The sequence below is a fragment of the Rissa tridactyla genome, chromosome 1 (assembly GCF_028500815.1).
Source record: "Rissa tridactyla isolate bRisTri1 chromosome 1, bRisTri1.patW.cur.20221130, whole genome shotgun sequence".
Lineage (NCBI taxonomy): Eukaryota > Metazoa > Chordata > Aves > Charadriiformes > Laridae > Rissa > Rissa tridactyla.
The window spans coordinates 11,595,503-11,610,419 of NC_071466.1; the positions used below are offsets into that span (position 1 = coordinate 11,595,503).

At 57.8% G+C, this 14,917-nt stretch overlaps 1 protein-coding gene across 1 annotated transcript in view; it reads right to left on the bottom strand.

The window, feature by feature from the left end:
- The window catches only part of LOC128902367 (neuronal acetylcholine receptor subunit alpha-10-like), a 31,497-nt gene extending 17,540 nt beyond the window's left edge, over positions 1–13,957 (bottom strand). The window contains exon 1 of the mRNA XM_054185237.1: positions 13,910–13,957. Within this exon, the coding sequence (XP_054041212.1) occupies positions 13,910–13,957 (48 nt within the window). The remainder of the gene's footprint in view (positions 1–13,909) is intronic.
- Between the last annotated feature and the right edge of the window lie 960 nt (positions 13,958–14,917).

Below are 14,917 nucleotides of genomic sequence, written 5' to 3' on the forward strand. Positions count from 1 at the left end.
CCGGGCCGGGGCGAGCAGGAACGGCGCTCAATTTAAACGGGGTGTAACGGCCCCCACCGGTCGCTTCCCGAGGGACAGCTTCGGGGCAGGTACGTCCGCAAGGGAGCGGGGGTTGGTGGCGAAAAAAGGCAAAACAGGGGCTTTTCCGGAGCTGGGGAAAGGCCGGGAGAGCGCAGGCCGCCCAGCAGAGCCAGCAGCTCCCAGGGGGGCTGCTGACAAGATGGGGGACACAGCAGATTCCCCGCCCTCCCTCTGCCTAGCTGAAGAAGGTAACTAAGAGGACAGGGGGCTGTGGGAACATGTTCCTGCCCGGCGAAGCAGGCGTGTCTCCCCAGTAACTCCCTGGCCTTCCAGGTACCCTGAAAAACCAGGTACGAGGCTCTGCAAGGGGAACCTAATGCTGACGAGGAAGATAATGCAGTGTCCACAGAGGTGTTGCCAAGGTTAAGCCAAACCACACCTCGCATCAAAACGTCTTCAGTTAAGAAGAAAAGACGGGTCACTGTTGTAGGCGACTCCATCCTGAAGGGAGCGCAAGGCCCGATATGCAGACCAGACCCACTTCTCAGGGAAGTGTGCTCAGGGAAGGGGCCCGGGTTAAAGATACCAGAAGAAAACTTCTCTCCCTGGTAAGCCCCTCAGATTATTAACCGCTCCTCATTTTTCAGACAGGCAGAGATGATCTGTTACCGAGAATCCCAAGGGAGATCAAGAGAGACTTCTGGGCCTTGGGATAACTAGGAAAGGGCTCAGGAGCGCAAGTCGTGTTCTCCTCTGTCGTTGCAGGCCCAGGGAAGGATGAGGAAAGCAACAGGAAGAGCCAGCAGATCAATACCTGGCTGCGAGCCTGGTGTCAGTGGCAGGACTTTGGGGTTTTTGATCACAGCATGGTTTGACAGGACAGCAGGCCTGTTGGAGACAGATGGGATACACCTGCCTCAAAAGGGGAAAAGGATCCTTGCACAGGAGTTGGCAGGGCTCATCAAAGGGGCTTTCAAGTAGATTTGAAGGGGGAAAGGGATGAATCCGGCAGCAGAGACACAAGGGTCATTGATGGGTTAGAAACTACAGCTGCTCCTGGGAATGGTCAGGTAGGAGTGAAGCCTTCTTCCAGCAAAAAGGTGTCAGGATCAGCAGGCCAGCTGAAGTGCTTCCACACTCATGCCTGCAGCATGGGCAACAAAGAGGAGGAGCTGGAAGCCATTGTGCAGCAGGACAGCTATGACGTAGTCGCCGTCACGGAAACGTGGTGGGCTGACTTGCACACCCTGCGGGAGCACAGCACTCGTTCCCTGTGCACCTTGAATATCCAATGTCATATCCACGACCCTCATGGGCAAGTGGTCAGGGGAATGTCGTGGGCCAACTTGGCCAAGAGAGCCCCAAAACTGCGCGTGAACCTCTTCTTTGAAAGAGTCACGAAGCACGATCACCTAGCCAGGATCCTGCTAGCGGAGATGCCAGTCAGCAGCATAAGAGTCTGCGGAGCTACAGTTTCAGAGACCCAGGCTGGAGAATGAGACGCACCCTCACCAACCTCCTCCCAGCCTCCTGGCGTGTTCTGCAGGTACGGGAACCCAGAGTGACATCTCACCGCGGTATCACAAAGCTAAGCAAAGTGATCCTCCAGGCCTTCTGCATAGCAGCGCTCAGCAGGAGGAATTCCTGACCACTTCAGTGTTATGGCTAGAGGGTCATTTTCATAAGCGAGCCACTGCGGTGTTCCACTCTAGCCTGGTTGAGGTCGTTGTCCTTGTCCAGTTGTGATCCCTGTTATGCCAGTCTTCACTGTCAGGCTGATGTCAGGTTGCCCTCATAAAAAGCTGAAACGCCCAAAATACTGGTGCTGGGATGTCAGCTGTGAGCAAAAAGAGCTTTTCAGGCAGGAAAACCTCAATTTTGTGAAAAAGCTTTAGGCTTGTTCTAGTAACTGACAACTTTCTTATCCTTTCCGATTTTTCTGAACCCCACCCTTTTGCAGGGCAATCTGCTCATGAGGAGAGGAGTCCGTGCACCCTGTTTGCTTGCAGAGCTGTAGCCTGCGTCAGCCTGCACTCATGGTTCTGCTCCCTTTTGGCAAAACACAAACGTCTAGAGCAGATGTAAATTAAGTGGTGCCCATGTCAGAGCCCTTTGGTGTCACGGAGGATGTGTGTTCCTGGACCCACACTTCCCAGCCATTAGGGGAAACTGCTGAAGCAGACGCGTCGTTGCCGGCAGCAGCGTCTCCACCAGTCCTTCAGGCGGTGTCAGAGCCGGGTGCAGCAGTGACACAGGCACCGTCCTAGCGGGCACAGCCCTGGGGACGCCTGGTCACACTCCCTGTCCACGGGCTCGCTGTGGTGCTGCCCCTCCTCCTCCAAGGTCTTGAAAGTGTCCAAGAGCTCCAAGTAGAGCTCCCTCTCGTCTGTGGCCTTGGCTGGGGGGCTGCTGGGGGGCAGCTGCACGTTCACAGGGCTCTGCGCCCTGTCCCTCCTCCCTTCCACGTCCATGGGGGTGCTCCTGCCCAAGCCTGGGGGGCTGCTGGTGCTTGGCCCCATGGAGTTGTTCTCGCCCGGCCCCATCTTGCTGTTTCTCTTCACTTCCGCCAGGCTCCCCCTGCTGAGCTCCACAGGGCTGCTCCTTTCCTTCTCCTTCACACTTGTGTCTGCTCCCGTGTCCTCTCCTTGTCCATGTCCCCATCCTCAGCCTTATCAGTGTTTGCAGCCACCCATGGCTGCTCTGCTCCCAGGTGCTGGGGCTTCACTGTGGCCCCCAGGTGCTCCTGCACCACCATCCTGCCCAGGGGATGGAAGGGCTCCCCGGGGAGGTTCTGGTCACAGGCTCCCGCCCTTGCCAACGGGCCTGCAGCACCTTCAGCATCTCACAGCACTGCCTGGCCATCTCCTGGGTGGACTCAAAAGAGTGGAGGAGCCCCGTGACCAGCTCCCCTTGGTCCGTGGCCATGGCTGGGGGGCTGCAGGGTGAAGGCTGCGTGTGCACAGGGCTCTGCGCCCTGTCCCTGCTTTCCCTGGGGACCACTCTTGCTTAGTCCTTGTTGGCAGTTCCTGTGGGGACTCCTGGCAGAGGGCTGGCCCTGGCTCCTCCACCCTCCCCTTGACAGCCCTGTGGGTACAGGGGGGTCTTCAGCGGTTGAGCGCTGCCAGGTCCACCATCACACCAGGACAGGGCTCTGGGAAGGAGTAGAGGGAGCTGAAGGAAGAGCAGCCTCTGTCTGTCAGAGAGTCCATGGCGGCCAGCGGGGCCCGTGGGGAGAGGGGCTTCCTATTTGAGTCCTCCACACTCGCCCTGCAGAGGAGGAGAAAGAGACCCCGCTGCACCCCAGACCCCAGCGGGACCCGCGGGCAGCACCCCTCCTTGGCCGGTGGGCAGGGCTGCCCAGCGCAGGCAGGGGCAGGGCACGGGGTGAGGGTCTGGGGCAGCATCTGGGGTCTCCCCCACACTCACCGCTTCTCCTGCTTGGGCCGGGATTTCCTAACTTCTCTATCCACTGTCTGAGAAGCTGTGGAGGGAGGAGACAGAGTGAGCGGCCAGCAGCCCCCTGCACAGCCCCGGCTCAGGGCTGCCGTGGGGTGTAGGCCATTTGCAGGGTGCTCGGTGCTGGGGCCACTCACCGCTCTGCTTCTCTGGCCGGGCTCTTGTCTTCCTTTTCCGACGCTTCTTCTTCTTCTTCCACCACTTCTGCAAGGTTCCGAGGAGCTGGGTGAGACGGGAGCACCTCCCAGTCTCACACCACAGCCCCCCACGGCACCCCACACCACCCCACGCCATCCCTCGCCACCTCATGCCGCTGCACAGTGTGGTGCAACAGTCACCTACCTGAAGCCGCTTACTCTGCAGCACAGATGAGAACATGCTGAGCCCCATCACAATCAGGAGGAGAGGGCCCAGGGGAGACACGGCATCAGAGTGCCCCATGGCACCGACTCCAGTGTGGCTGCGGTGCTCCGAGTCACCAGCACAGAACCACGATGCGGCTCCCCAGTGTCCTCCTGGGTCCCCAGTGACGGGACCCGCAAGACTGCTGGGGTGTCAGAGGCCGAGGCTGCAGTCTGCCCAGACAATGCCAGACTGCGGTGCCCAGCATCCGCTGACGGCTCCAGTGGGGACCGCGTCCCTCTTTTGTAGTGTGGCAAGGGGGGGCACGTCCCCACCTTGTGTCATTATGGGGCAGTCAGGGCCCCCCTTGGTGACACGCAGCAGGGGATGAGGCAGAGCAAGAGAAGGAGGGCTCTTGCCCCAAGCTGCCAACAGGACTATTTCATAGCATGAACATCACATTTAATATAAATTATAAAGTCTGCTGTGTAGTTCGACTCTCCCGTGATGGCGGTGGTCCAGAGAACTCCTTGCCGCAGCCTCGGAGCCCTGAGCCCTTCCCTTCCTCCCGAAGCCGCAGCGCTCGCAGTGTCCCCCATTGGCTGTCCCCTGCTGGGAGTGCACGGCTTCCTGCTGATGGAATGGGCTGGGTGTAGTCCTTGGGTATTTTATATTGATATCGGGATTGACACTGCTTCTTTAGCATTATTAATGTTAATTCTTTAGTTTTATCCTAGTAAATCTATTTCTATTGCAACCCTCCTGTTTCCTTGTTTTTCCCCAATTCCCCTTCCCGGGTGGGGAGGGGTCATCGGGTGAGAGAGTAATTGTCTAAAGGACAAGAAATTGTGGTGGTTTTCTCAAACCATAACAAGAAGGGAGGGAGAAGGAGAAGGAGAAAAGGAGAAGGAGAAGGGCCCCACCCCTTCCGGGCATGGTTTGGGTAGGAATGGACCTTAAAGGCCACCCAGTGCCATCCCCTGCCCTGGGCAGGGACACCTCCCACCAGCCCAGCTTGCTCCAAGCCCTGGCCAACCTGGCCTTGAACCCCTCAAGGGATGGGGCAGCCACAGCTTCTCTGGGCAACCTGGGCCAGGGGCTCACCGCCCTCGCAGCCAAGAATTTCTGCCTGAGATCTCAGCTCAATCTCCCCTCTTGCAGTGGAAACCCCTTCCCCCTCGTCCCATGGCTCCCCTCCCTCATCCAGAGTCCCTCCACAGCTTTCCTTGAGCCCCCTGACGGAGTGGAAGGGGCTGGAAGGTCTCCGCGGAGCCTTCTCTTCTCCAGGCTGAACTTTTATAGATATTATTCAGTATTCCTGCTGAAAAATGAGACCCCTGTCTGACCGTCTGGTTTCATTTCAGTCAGTATCTGGGAATGATTTCCCACAAAAGTGCTTTGACCACTCCTGGGGGATCAGCTTTCCTGGTAGGAAAAGCTTCTACTCCTCCTGAGGGTGGATCCATGATTACCAGCAGGTGCTTAACACCTTCCACAGGAGGCATGTCAGCATAAACGATCTGCAGCCTTTGGAATGTGTTTCTTTCCCATCTACAAGTAGGGTCGGAAGGAGGATCCAGGGAACTACGGGCCTGTGAGCCTGACGTCGGTACCAGGGAAGATCGTGGAGAGGATCATCTTGAGTGAGCTCTCACTGCAGGTGCAGGGCAGCCACGGAATCAGGGCCAGCCAGCATGGGTTTAGGAAAGGGAGGTCCTGCTTAACCAACCTGATCTCTTTCTATGACCACGTGAGCCGCCTGTTGGATGCGGGGAAGGCTGTGGACGTTGTCTCTCTGGACTTTGGTAAGGCCTTTGACACCGTCCCCCACAGCATTGTCCTGGAGAAGCTGGCGAATCGTGGCATAGACAAGTGTACTCTTTGCTGGGTTAAAAACTGGCTGGATGGCCGTGCCCAGAGAGTTGTGATTAGTGGGGTGAAATCCTCTTGGCGGCCGGTCACCAGTGGTGTCCCTCAGAGCTCAGTTTTGGGGCCAGTTTTGTTTAAAACCTTTATCAATGATCTGGATGAGGGGATTGAGTGCACCCTCAGTAGGTTTGCAGATGACACCAAGCTAGGTGGGAGTGTTGATCAGCTTGAGGGAAGGAAGGCTCTCCAGAGGGCCCTGGACAGGCTGGAGGGATGGGCCAAGGCCAATTGGATGAGGTTTAATAAGGCCAAGGGCCGGGTCCTGCATTTCGGTCACAACAACCCCAAGCAACGCTAGGGGCTTGGGGAAGAGTGGCTGGAAAGCTGCCCCGCAGAAAAGGACCTGGGGGTGCTGGTGGCCGGCCAGCTTAACGTGAGCCAGCAGTGTGCCCAGGTGGCCAAGAAGGCCAACAGCATTCTGGCTTGTATGAGGAATAGCGTGGCCAGCAGGAGCAGGGAAGTGACCGTGCCTCTGTACTCGGCACTGGTGAGGCCTCACCTCGAGTGCTGTGTTCAGTTCGGGGCCCCTCTGTACAAGAGGGACCTTGAAGTGCTGGAGCGTGTCCAGAGGAGAGCTACCAGGCTGGTGAGGGATCTGGAGACCAAGTCCTATGAGGAGAGGCTGAGGGAGCTGGGCATGTTTAGTTTGGAGAAGAGGAGGCTGAGGGGAGACCTCATTGCCCTCCACAAGTCCCTGAAAGGAGGTTGGAGAGAGGTGGGTGTTGGCCTCTTCTCCCAGGTGAACAATGACAGGACCAGAGGAAATGGTCTGAAGCTGCGGCAGGGGAGGTTTAGATTAGATAGTAGGAAGAATTACTTCACTGAAAGAGTGGTCAGGCACTGGAATGACCTGCCCAGGGAGGTGGTTGAGTCACCATCCCTAGAGGTGTTTAAGAAACGCCTAGATTTGGCACTTCAGGGCATGCTCTAGTGACAGAGATTGTAGGGGGTTTTTGTGTGTGTGTATGGTTGGACTCGATGATCTCAAAGGTCCTTTCCAGCCATGAAGAGTCTCTGATTCTATGATTCCCAGTTAGGCTTACTTCCGCCTCCAGTACAGTCAACTCTTGGGATCCCCCTGTGACCCCAGAAATACAAATGGGTTCTGACCCTCTATAGCTTGATGGTATTAGATTGCACTGTGCACCTGTGTCCGCTAGAGCCTTATACTCCTGAGGGTCTGATGTGCCAGGCCATCGAGCCCACACTGTCCAATAAACCCGGTTGTCCCTTTCTTCCACCTGGCCGGAGGCAGGGCCCCTCTAATACCAGTCATAGTATCCGTTACTCACTCACTTCTTGCAGAAATGACTTGGAAGTTCCTTCAAGAGGATCAGAAGCAAGATCAGGCCTTCTGCTCTGTCTGGGGAACTGCCCGCTGGAAAGTGGGGCGGCACTTTTCCTGGAGGGATCCCCTTTTGTGGTTGTCCTTCCTTGCAACTCCTGTACCCGTGTCCGCAGGATCCAAGTAGGTTGTCCATCCCACTTCCTCATGTCCTCCCCGTGGTCACGCAGGTAGAAGAACCACAGGGTGCCTCGTGGTGTGTACCTGAGATGCTGGCCCGTATAGGTGGGGAGTAGGACATATTCTCTTCAAGTTGCTGGACCTTTCGGGACAGTTTCTCCACAGCTGGGACAAGGCGGGAAGAGAGACTTTCTTCATATCGCCGGAGCCGGCCAGCCACCTCATCCACCGTTGGTCCCTCTTCGCCTTTCCATTCCGTTACTGCCAGTGAGTTGGCATATGACGATGGTGCGCTTCGTACAAACTTCCGCCACATGGGCCTTGTGCATTGCACCTCATCAGGGTCTGTGGGTAAGTCTGCATTGTCCGAGTCATAATAAATCATCTCCCGCACGGCTAATTCTCTCAGGTACTGGATACCTCTTTCCATGGTAGTCCTCTTGCTTGGTTGACATACAACATCTTCACTGAAGGGGTACCTCTCCCTCACGCCTGACAGGAGTCGTTGCCAGAGGCTGAGGGCTTGGGTCTTCTTTCCAATTGCCTTGTCAATGCCGCCTTCCCTAGACAGGGATCCCAGCTGCCTGGCTTCCCTACCCTCTAATTCCAGGCTACTGGCCCCATTATCCCAACACCGAAGCAGCCAGGTGACAATGTGCTCGCCTGAAAGTGGGCTAAAATCTTCTCGCATATCCCACGGCTCACTCAAGGATAGGGATCAGGTAATTATCTCTGGTTCTGCCCCTTCCTCCTCTTCTCATGATGGCCCTGGTTCATCATCATGTCTTACTAAGCGAACTGATTTCTTCGTGTACTTCTTCTGTATGGGGGCAACTGATACTGGCACGGGTTGGTTCCCTGGTTCAGCGGCAGTGTCTGCCACAGGGCTTGCAGTAGCCGCAGTGTCTGTCACGGAATCACGGAATCTTCAGAGTTGGAAGGGACCTCTAGAGATCATCTAGTCCAACTCCCCTGCTAGAGCAGGATTGCCTAAAGCACATCCCTCAGGGCTGCATCCAGGCGGGTCTTGAAAATCTCCAGAGAAGGGGACTCCACAACCTCCCTGGGCAGCCTGTTCCAGTGCTCTGTCACCCTCACCGTGAAGAAGTTTTTCCGTGTATTTGAACGGAACTTCCTATGTTCTAGCTTGTGCCCATTGCCCCTTGTCCTGTCACTGGGAACCATTGAAAAGAGCCTGGCTCCGTCCTCCTTAAACCCACCCTTTAGGTACTTGTAAACATTAATCAGGTCCCCCCTCAACCTTCTCTTCTCCAGGCTAAAGAGTCCCAGCTCTTTCAGCCTTTCCTCATAAGGGAGATGTTCCAGTCCCATAATCATCTTGGTTGCCCTTCGCTGGACTCGCTCCGGTAGTTCCCTGTCCCTCTTGAACTGGGGAGCCCAAAACTGGACACAATACTCCAGTTGTGGCCTCCCCAGTGCAGAGTAGAGGGGGAGAATGACCTCCCTCGACCTACTGGCCACAGTCTTCAATATGCAGCCCAGGATGCCATTGGCCTTCTTGGCGACAAGGGCACACTGCTGGCTCATGGATAGTTTGCTGTCTACTAGGACCCCCAGGTCCTTCTCCTCAGAGCTGCTTCCCAGCATGTCCGCCCCTAACCTATACTGGTGCTGTCGGTCTGGTCTCCATCTCTTTCCCCTGAGGGTGCTGCATAACACTGAGCAGTGCCTGGTAGATAGTGGCCAGGGCCCAGCACAGTGCGGTGAGTTGTGCCTCTCTGGAAGAGCCCCAGTATTTCCCCTGCAGATATTCTACTCCTCTCTCAGGGTCCTGTAATTGTTCAGGGGTGAAGTCCCAGAGCATTGGAGGCAAGAAGTTCTCTAGGTACCTGCCCCTGTTCTCCCACATGCCATGCCACCCCTGCCTGTCCAGCCTCAGAGCCTCAGAGCTGGGGAGGGACTCTGGATGAGGGAGGGGAGCCATGGGACGAGGGGGAAGGGGTTTCCACTGCAAGAGGGGAGATTGAGCTGAGATCTCGGGCAGAAATTCTTGGCTGTGAGGGCGGTGAGCCCCTGGCCCAGGTTGCCCAGAGAAGCTGTGGCTGCCCCATCCCTGGAGGGGTTCAAGGCCAGGTTGGCCGGGGCTTGGAGCAAGCTGGGCTGGTGGGAGGTGTCCCTGCCCAGGGCAGGGGGGTGGAATGAGATGATCTTTAGGGTCCCTTCCCACCCAAATCATTCTGTGATTCTATTATTCTACATCTATATTTCTCTATGTCACCACCCAGACAACTGCTCGGGGGGCCGTGACCCCTCAACCCTGCAGCTGGGGCAGCCCCGGCCGAGTCAGGTTCCCGCTCTCAGGCTCCTCTTCCCTGGCGCTGGTGGAGCTTCCACCCTGCAGGTCCATGAAGGGCCAAGGGGGGCTCAGGACGAGCCACCCTCATGGGGCACCGGTGGCCACCACTGTCCCTAGGGGCAGTGAGTCCACGGGGCCTTCATGCAGCATTGCCCAGGACCAGCACACTCATGAGGAAGACCATGAGGAAGAAGACCCACATGAAGAAGCGGTCCATCACCTTGGCCACCTTCTTCCACTCGCCAGTCTGGCGCTGGGAGGCTTGGTGATGCCGGAAGCAGCCGGCGACGTAGCCCACGTTCCTCAGCAGGCCATCGTGGTGGCACAGGCAGCAGTCCCGGGGACAGCCCCCTGCCTCGGCACCCACCTCCCCCTCCATGGGGCTCTCCCCTGGCCCCCCAGTGTCCTCCCTGCCCGCCCTCCTGCCCAGCACCCGCTGGGGGCTCTTGCAGCTCTCGCCTGCCTCGTAGACACAGCAGAGCCGGGCCATGTGGTGGAGGATGAGCCACCTGGCCCAGGGGGGCATGGGCCGGGCCCCCGGGCCGCAGTGGTGGACGTTCATGATGAAGATGGTCAGCGCGGTGGAGGCCGTGATCATGGTCATGGTGGCGATGTAGTACTTCCCTGTGTGGGTAATGGGTGGTGATGCCGCGGCAGGGTGGGGAGAGACCCCTGCCCACCTCCCCGCATCGAAACCCCCCCTGGCATGGAATCCATCGGGTCCCCGGTGTGCAGCCGGTTGTGGAGGTCGATCTGGTTCCCGTTGTAGGTCCAGGAGCCTAAAGTGAGGCGGCACCGCTGCCCGTCGAAGGGCAAGTAGGAGACATCCACCTTGCAGGAGCTCTTGGTGATGGCGGGCGAGTCCCACATGATGTGCCCGTCGGAGCGCAGCACCACGTTGGTCTCCACTGAGCCGCCAAAGCCGTCGTCGGTGCTGGGGGAGGGATCGCTGTGGGGCCAGGATGGCCCCGAGCCCCACGTGGGGCAAGGGTCTGCGGGGCCGGGGCCGAGCACTGGTCCCCAACCCCGTGTCCCCTCCCCACGTCACCCCCAGGAAGAGGGGGCTCACTGCCCCTGGTCACCCCCGTGGTGGCACATCCCAGCTGCCAGGTGGGTGGCACACCAGGCTGATGCCAGCACCTCCTGCCGCCGCCTTCTCACCCAGTCGAGGTGACCGTCTCCCCACATCCCCCACACCAGGACCCCCCTGCTCCCCGTTGGCAACACCCCCAGCCCCAGCCTCAGCCCCCCCAGCTCCGGGAGCAGCCGCGGGGTGGGGGAGGGCGAGCAGCACCCACTCGTTGTAGAGGATGATGATGTGCGGCCGCCAGACGTAGCTGCTGGGGATGCGGATGCTGTCGATGCCGCCGTAAGCGTCCTTGTCCCAGGCGAGGTGGGCGTCCAGCCAGGCCTGACGGACCCACAGGTAGGAGGTGAGGACCTGGTTCACCTTGTCCTGCCGAGGGCAGAGGGTGGGGGATGGGGACGGGGACAGGGACAGACCTCGCTGCCCCCCTGTGGAATAAATACTACATTGGCTAAAAACACAAAAGTACAGCATTGTTCACACAGGAAGGAAAAGTAGAAAATCAAGAGGCTTCTGAGGGAGAAAACAGCCGCAGCTGGCATGAAGAATACAACACCTGTGGTTCCCTGATAAGCTACATGAGGTACGGGACGGGATGCAATTATTCCGCGGCTTTACCTTAGGATGTATAGCGGATACGGGAATGGGATGATACCAGGAAACAGATAAGCTGCCAATTAGCTGCCCGCTCCATACTCGGAGCCAACATTTTGCCAAATTTTGATGAAATGCTGTCCTTTGTGCGAACTTTGCTCGTTAGAATGTCATTATAATACCAAAACACACCTCCACCCCGAAGGCTACCCGCCTCCAAGGTGCGACCGCTCCTTCTTGAGCCTGCGCCCTGAGCTTCTCGTAAACTAGACCTTTAATTGTGAAGCGAGAAAAATTTACACCACTCATGGTAAAAGTATGTACGACTAAAGTCACTCAAACTCCACCTCGAAGATAACAAATAGTAGAAAAACAGCCCGAGAGAGGGGGGATACCCAGGGAAGACACCATCGCAAAGAATTCCATCACTGACTTCTGGGAGCAGGCGACGGGCTGAGCCTCTCTTCCCCCCCACAGGGACGCCTTTGGGTAAGACTTAGATTGTACCGAGGGCTTCCTCGGGAAACTCAGAAATTTCTCTAGAGACTCTCTTTTCTACATGTATAGCCAGGCTGTATCGTTAGAACTTTGTCCCGCGTTTTGTAGATGTAACAATACTTTCATTTGCACGTGCTTTGCAGACAGTGTATTTATCACCGGCTGCCCTAAGAACCTATCTATCTGTTGCTTAAATAAACTGCACTTTTTGAAGTAGCTCGTTCTTTTGGTTTCTCACCGAACGCGACCAAAGACTCGAGAGTGGCCGTGCTAGTTCATGAGCACGACTAGACGGAAGGTGCAGTCCACTAGTAGTGTATCCAAATCGTAACACTTTAATACACATTAAACGCCATTGGGCTGATAGTGCTGAATTGGGCATCCCTCAGGATTTAAACCCAGCCGCACCTGGCCTCCCACCTCGGTGAGGAGTGTTAGAACACAAGGGGGTTCCTTTTCTGCCAAAACCGCTTTGCCCCTTTCCATGCGACACCCCCGACCCGCCCCCTGGGCCCCAGCCTGGCGGCCTCTGCAAGGGTCCCGAGGGCTGGGCTGCCTTTGGGGGGTTGCGCTGGTCTGGGGGGGCTGGGCAGGGTCGAGCTGGATGCCAGCGGTCCCTGCTCATTTTGGGGAGGGCTGTGCTGCTTTGGGGGGGTTGGAGAGAGCTGAGCCAGTTTCCAGTGATCCCAGCTCATCTGGGGGAGGACTGGCTCATGTTAAGCTGGCCGGCCACCAGCACTCCCAGGTCCTTTTCTGCGGGGCAGCTTTCCAGCCACTCTTCCCCAAGCCCCTGGCGTTGCTTGGGGTTGTTGTGACCGAAATGCAGGACCCGGCCCTTGGCCTTATTAAACCTCATCCAATTGGCCTTGGCCCATCCCTCCAGCCTGTCCAGGGCCCTCTGTAGAGCCTTCCTTCCCTCAAGCAGATCGACACTCCCTCCTAGCTTGGTGTCATCTGCAAACTCACTGAGGGTGCATTATTGTTACACATAATAACAGATGATCTGATAAAGACAGTAAACGCAATAACAGACCTTGTCTCTCTCTTCGGGTGGGGTGTAATGCACAAGGGGCAAGGGCCCCCCCATCTCCACAGGAGAGTCGGCATTACTGTAGCACATACTGTTGTCATTACACAAAACTGATTCTCTGCTCCTGTCAAGGGACAAAACTGATCTGCTGACAGTCACAGGGATAGAGAAAATATTGACTTTTTTATTGGATCAGAAGTAGGGCACCCCAGGGGGTTCCCGGCCCCACACCTCCCAGCCATTAGGGGAAATTTCTGATGCAGATGCAGCGCGGCCGGCAGCCGGCTCTGGCCATGGGCTGTCTGGCCATGGCAGTCTGGCCATGGGCTCGCCGCGCTGCTGCCTCTCCCCCCACTACTTGAAAATGCGCAAGAGGTCAAGTAGACCTCTTGCGTGGTCCTTGTTGGCAGTTCCAGTGGGGGCTCCTGGCACAGGGCTGGCCCTGGCTCCTCCACCCTCCCCTTGACAGCCCTGGGGGGATGGCGGGGTCCTGAGCAGTTGACTGCTGCCAGCTCCGCCATCCCACCAGGACAGGCCTCCGGGAAGGGTAGAGGGAGCTGAAGGAAGAGCAGCCTCTGTCTGTCATGGAGTCCATGGTGGCCAGCGGGGCCCGTGGGGAGAGGGGCTTCCGGCTCAAGGCCTCCGCACTCGCCCTGCAGAGGAGGAGAAAGAGACCCCGCTGCACCCCGGAGCCCAGCGGGACCCGCGGGCAGCACCCCTCCTTGGCCGGTGGGCAGGGCTGCCCAGCGCAGGCAGGGGCAGGGCACGGGGTGAGGGTCTGGGGCAGCATCTGGGGTCTCCCCCACACTCACCGCTTCTCCTGCTTGGGCCGGGATTTCTCCACTCCTCCATCCACTGGCTGAGAAGCTGCGGAGGGAGGAGACAGAGTGAGCGGCCAGCAGCTGCCGGCACAGCCCCGGCTCAGGGCTGCCGTGGGGTGTAGGCCATTTGCAGGGTGCTCGGTGCTGGGGCCACTCACCGCTCTGCTTCTCCGGCTGGGCTCTTGTCTTCCTTGTCTGACGCTTCTTCTTCTCCTTCACTTCTGGAAGGTCCCCAGGAGCTGGGTGAGACGGGAGCCCCACCCAGTCCCACACCACAGCCACCCACACCACTCCACGCCATCCCTCGCCACCCCACGCCGCAGCACAGTGTGGTGCAACAGTCACCTACCTGAAGCGGCTTCCTCCGCAGCACAGATGAGAACACGCTGAGTCCCATGACAATCAGGAGGAGAGGGCCCAGGGGAGACAAGGCATCAGAGCGCCCATGGCACGGACTCCAGTGTGGCTGCAGTGCTCCGAGTCACCACCACAGAACCGCGATGTAGCTCCCCAGTGTCCTCCTGGGTCCTTGTTTTTCCCCCAATTCCCCTTCCCGGTTGGGGAGGGGTCATCGGGTGAGAGAGTAGTTCTCTAAAGGACAAGAAATTGTGGTGGGTTTCTCAAACCATAACGAGAAGGAGAGGGAGAAAAGGAGAGGGAGAAAAGGAGAGGGAGAAAAGGAGAGGGAGAAAAGGAGAGGGAGAAAAGGAGAGGGAGAAAAGGAGAGGGAGAAAAGGAGAGGGAGAAAAGGAGAGGGAGAAGGGCCCCACCCCTTCAGGGCATGGTTTGGGTGGGAAGGGACCTCTAAAGGCCACCCAGTGCCACCCCCTGCCCTGGGCAGAGGCACCTCCCACCAGCCCAGCTTGCTCCAAGCCCCGGCCAACCTGGCCTTGAACCCCTCCAGGGATGGGGCAGCCACAGCTTCTCTCGGCAACCTGGCCCAGGGGCTCACCGCCCTCACAGCCAAGAATTTCTGCCTCAGATCTCAGCTCAATCTCCCCTCTTGCAGTGGAAAACCCTTCCCCCTCGTCCCGTGGCTCCCCTCCCTCATCCAGAGTCCCTCCCCAGCTTTCCTGGAGACCCCTTGAGGGACTGGAACGGGCTCCAAGGTCTCCGCGGAGCCTTCTCTTCTCTTCTCCAGGCTGAACGTTTCATCGAATCACAGAATTTCAGAGTTGGAAGGGACCTCTAGAGATCATCTATCCAACTCCCCTGCTAAAGCAGCATTGCCCACAGCACACTACTCAAGACTGCAGCCAGGCTCGTCTTGAAAGTCTCCAGAGAAGGAGACTCCACAACCTCCCTGGGCAGCCTCTTCCAGTGCGCTCTCACCCTCACCGTGAAGAAGTTTTTCCTC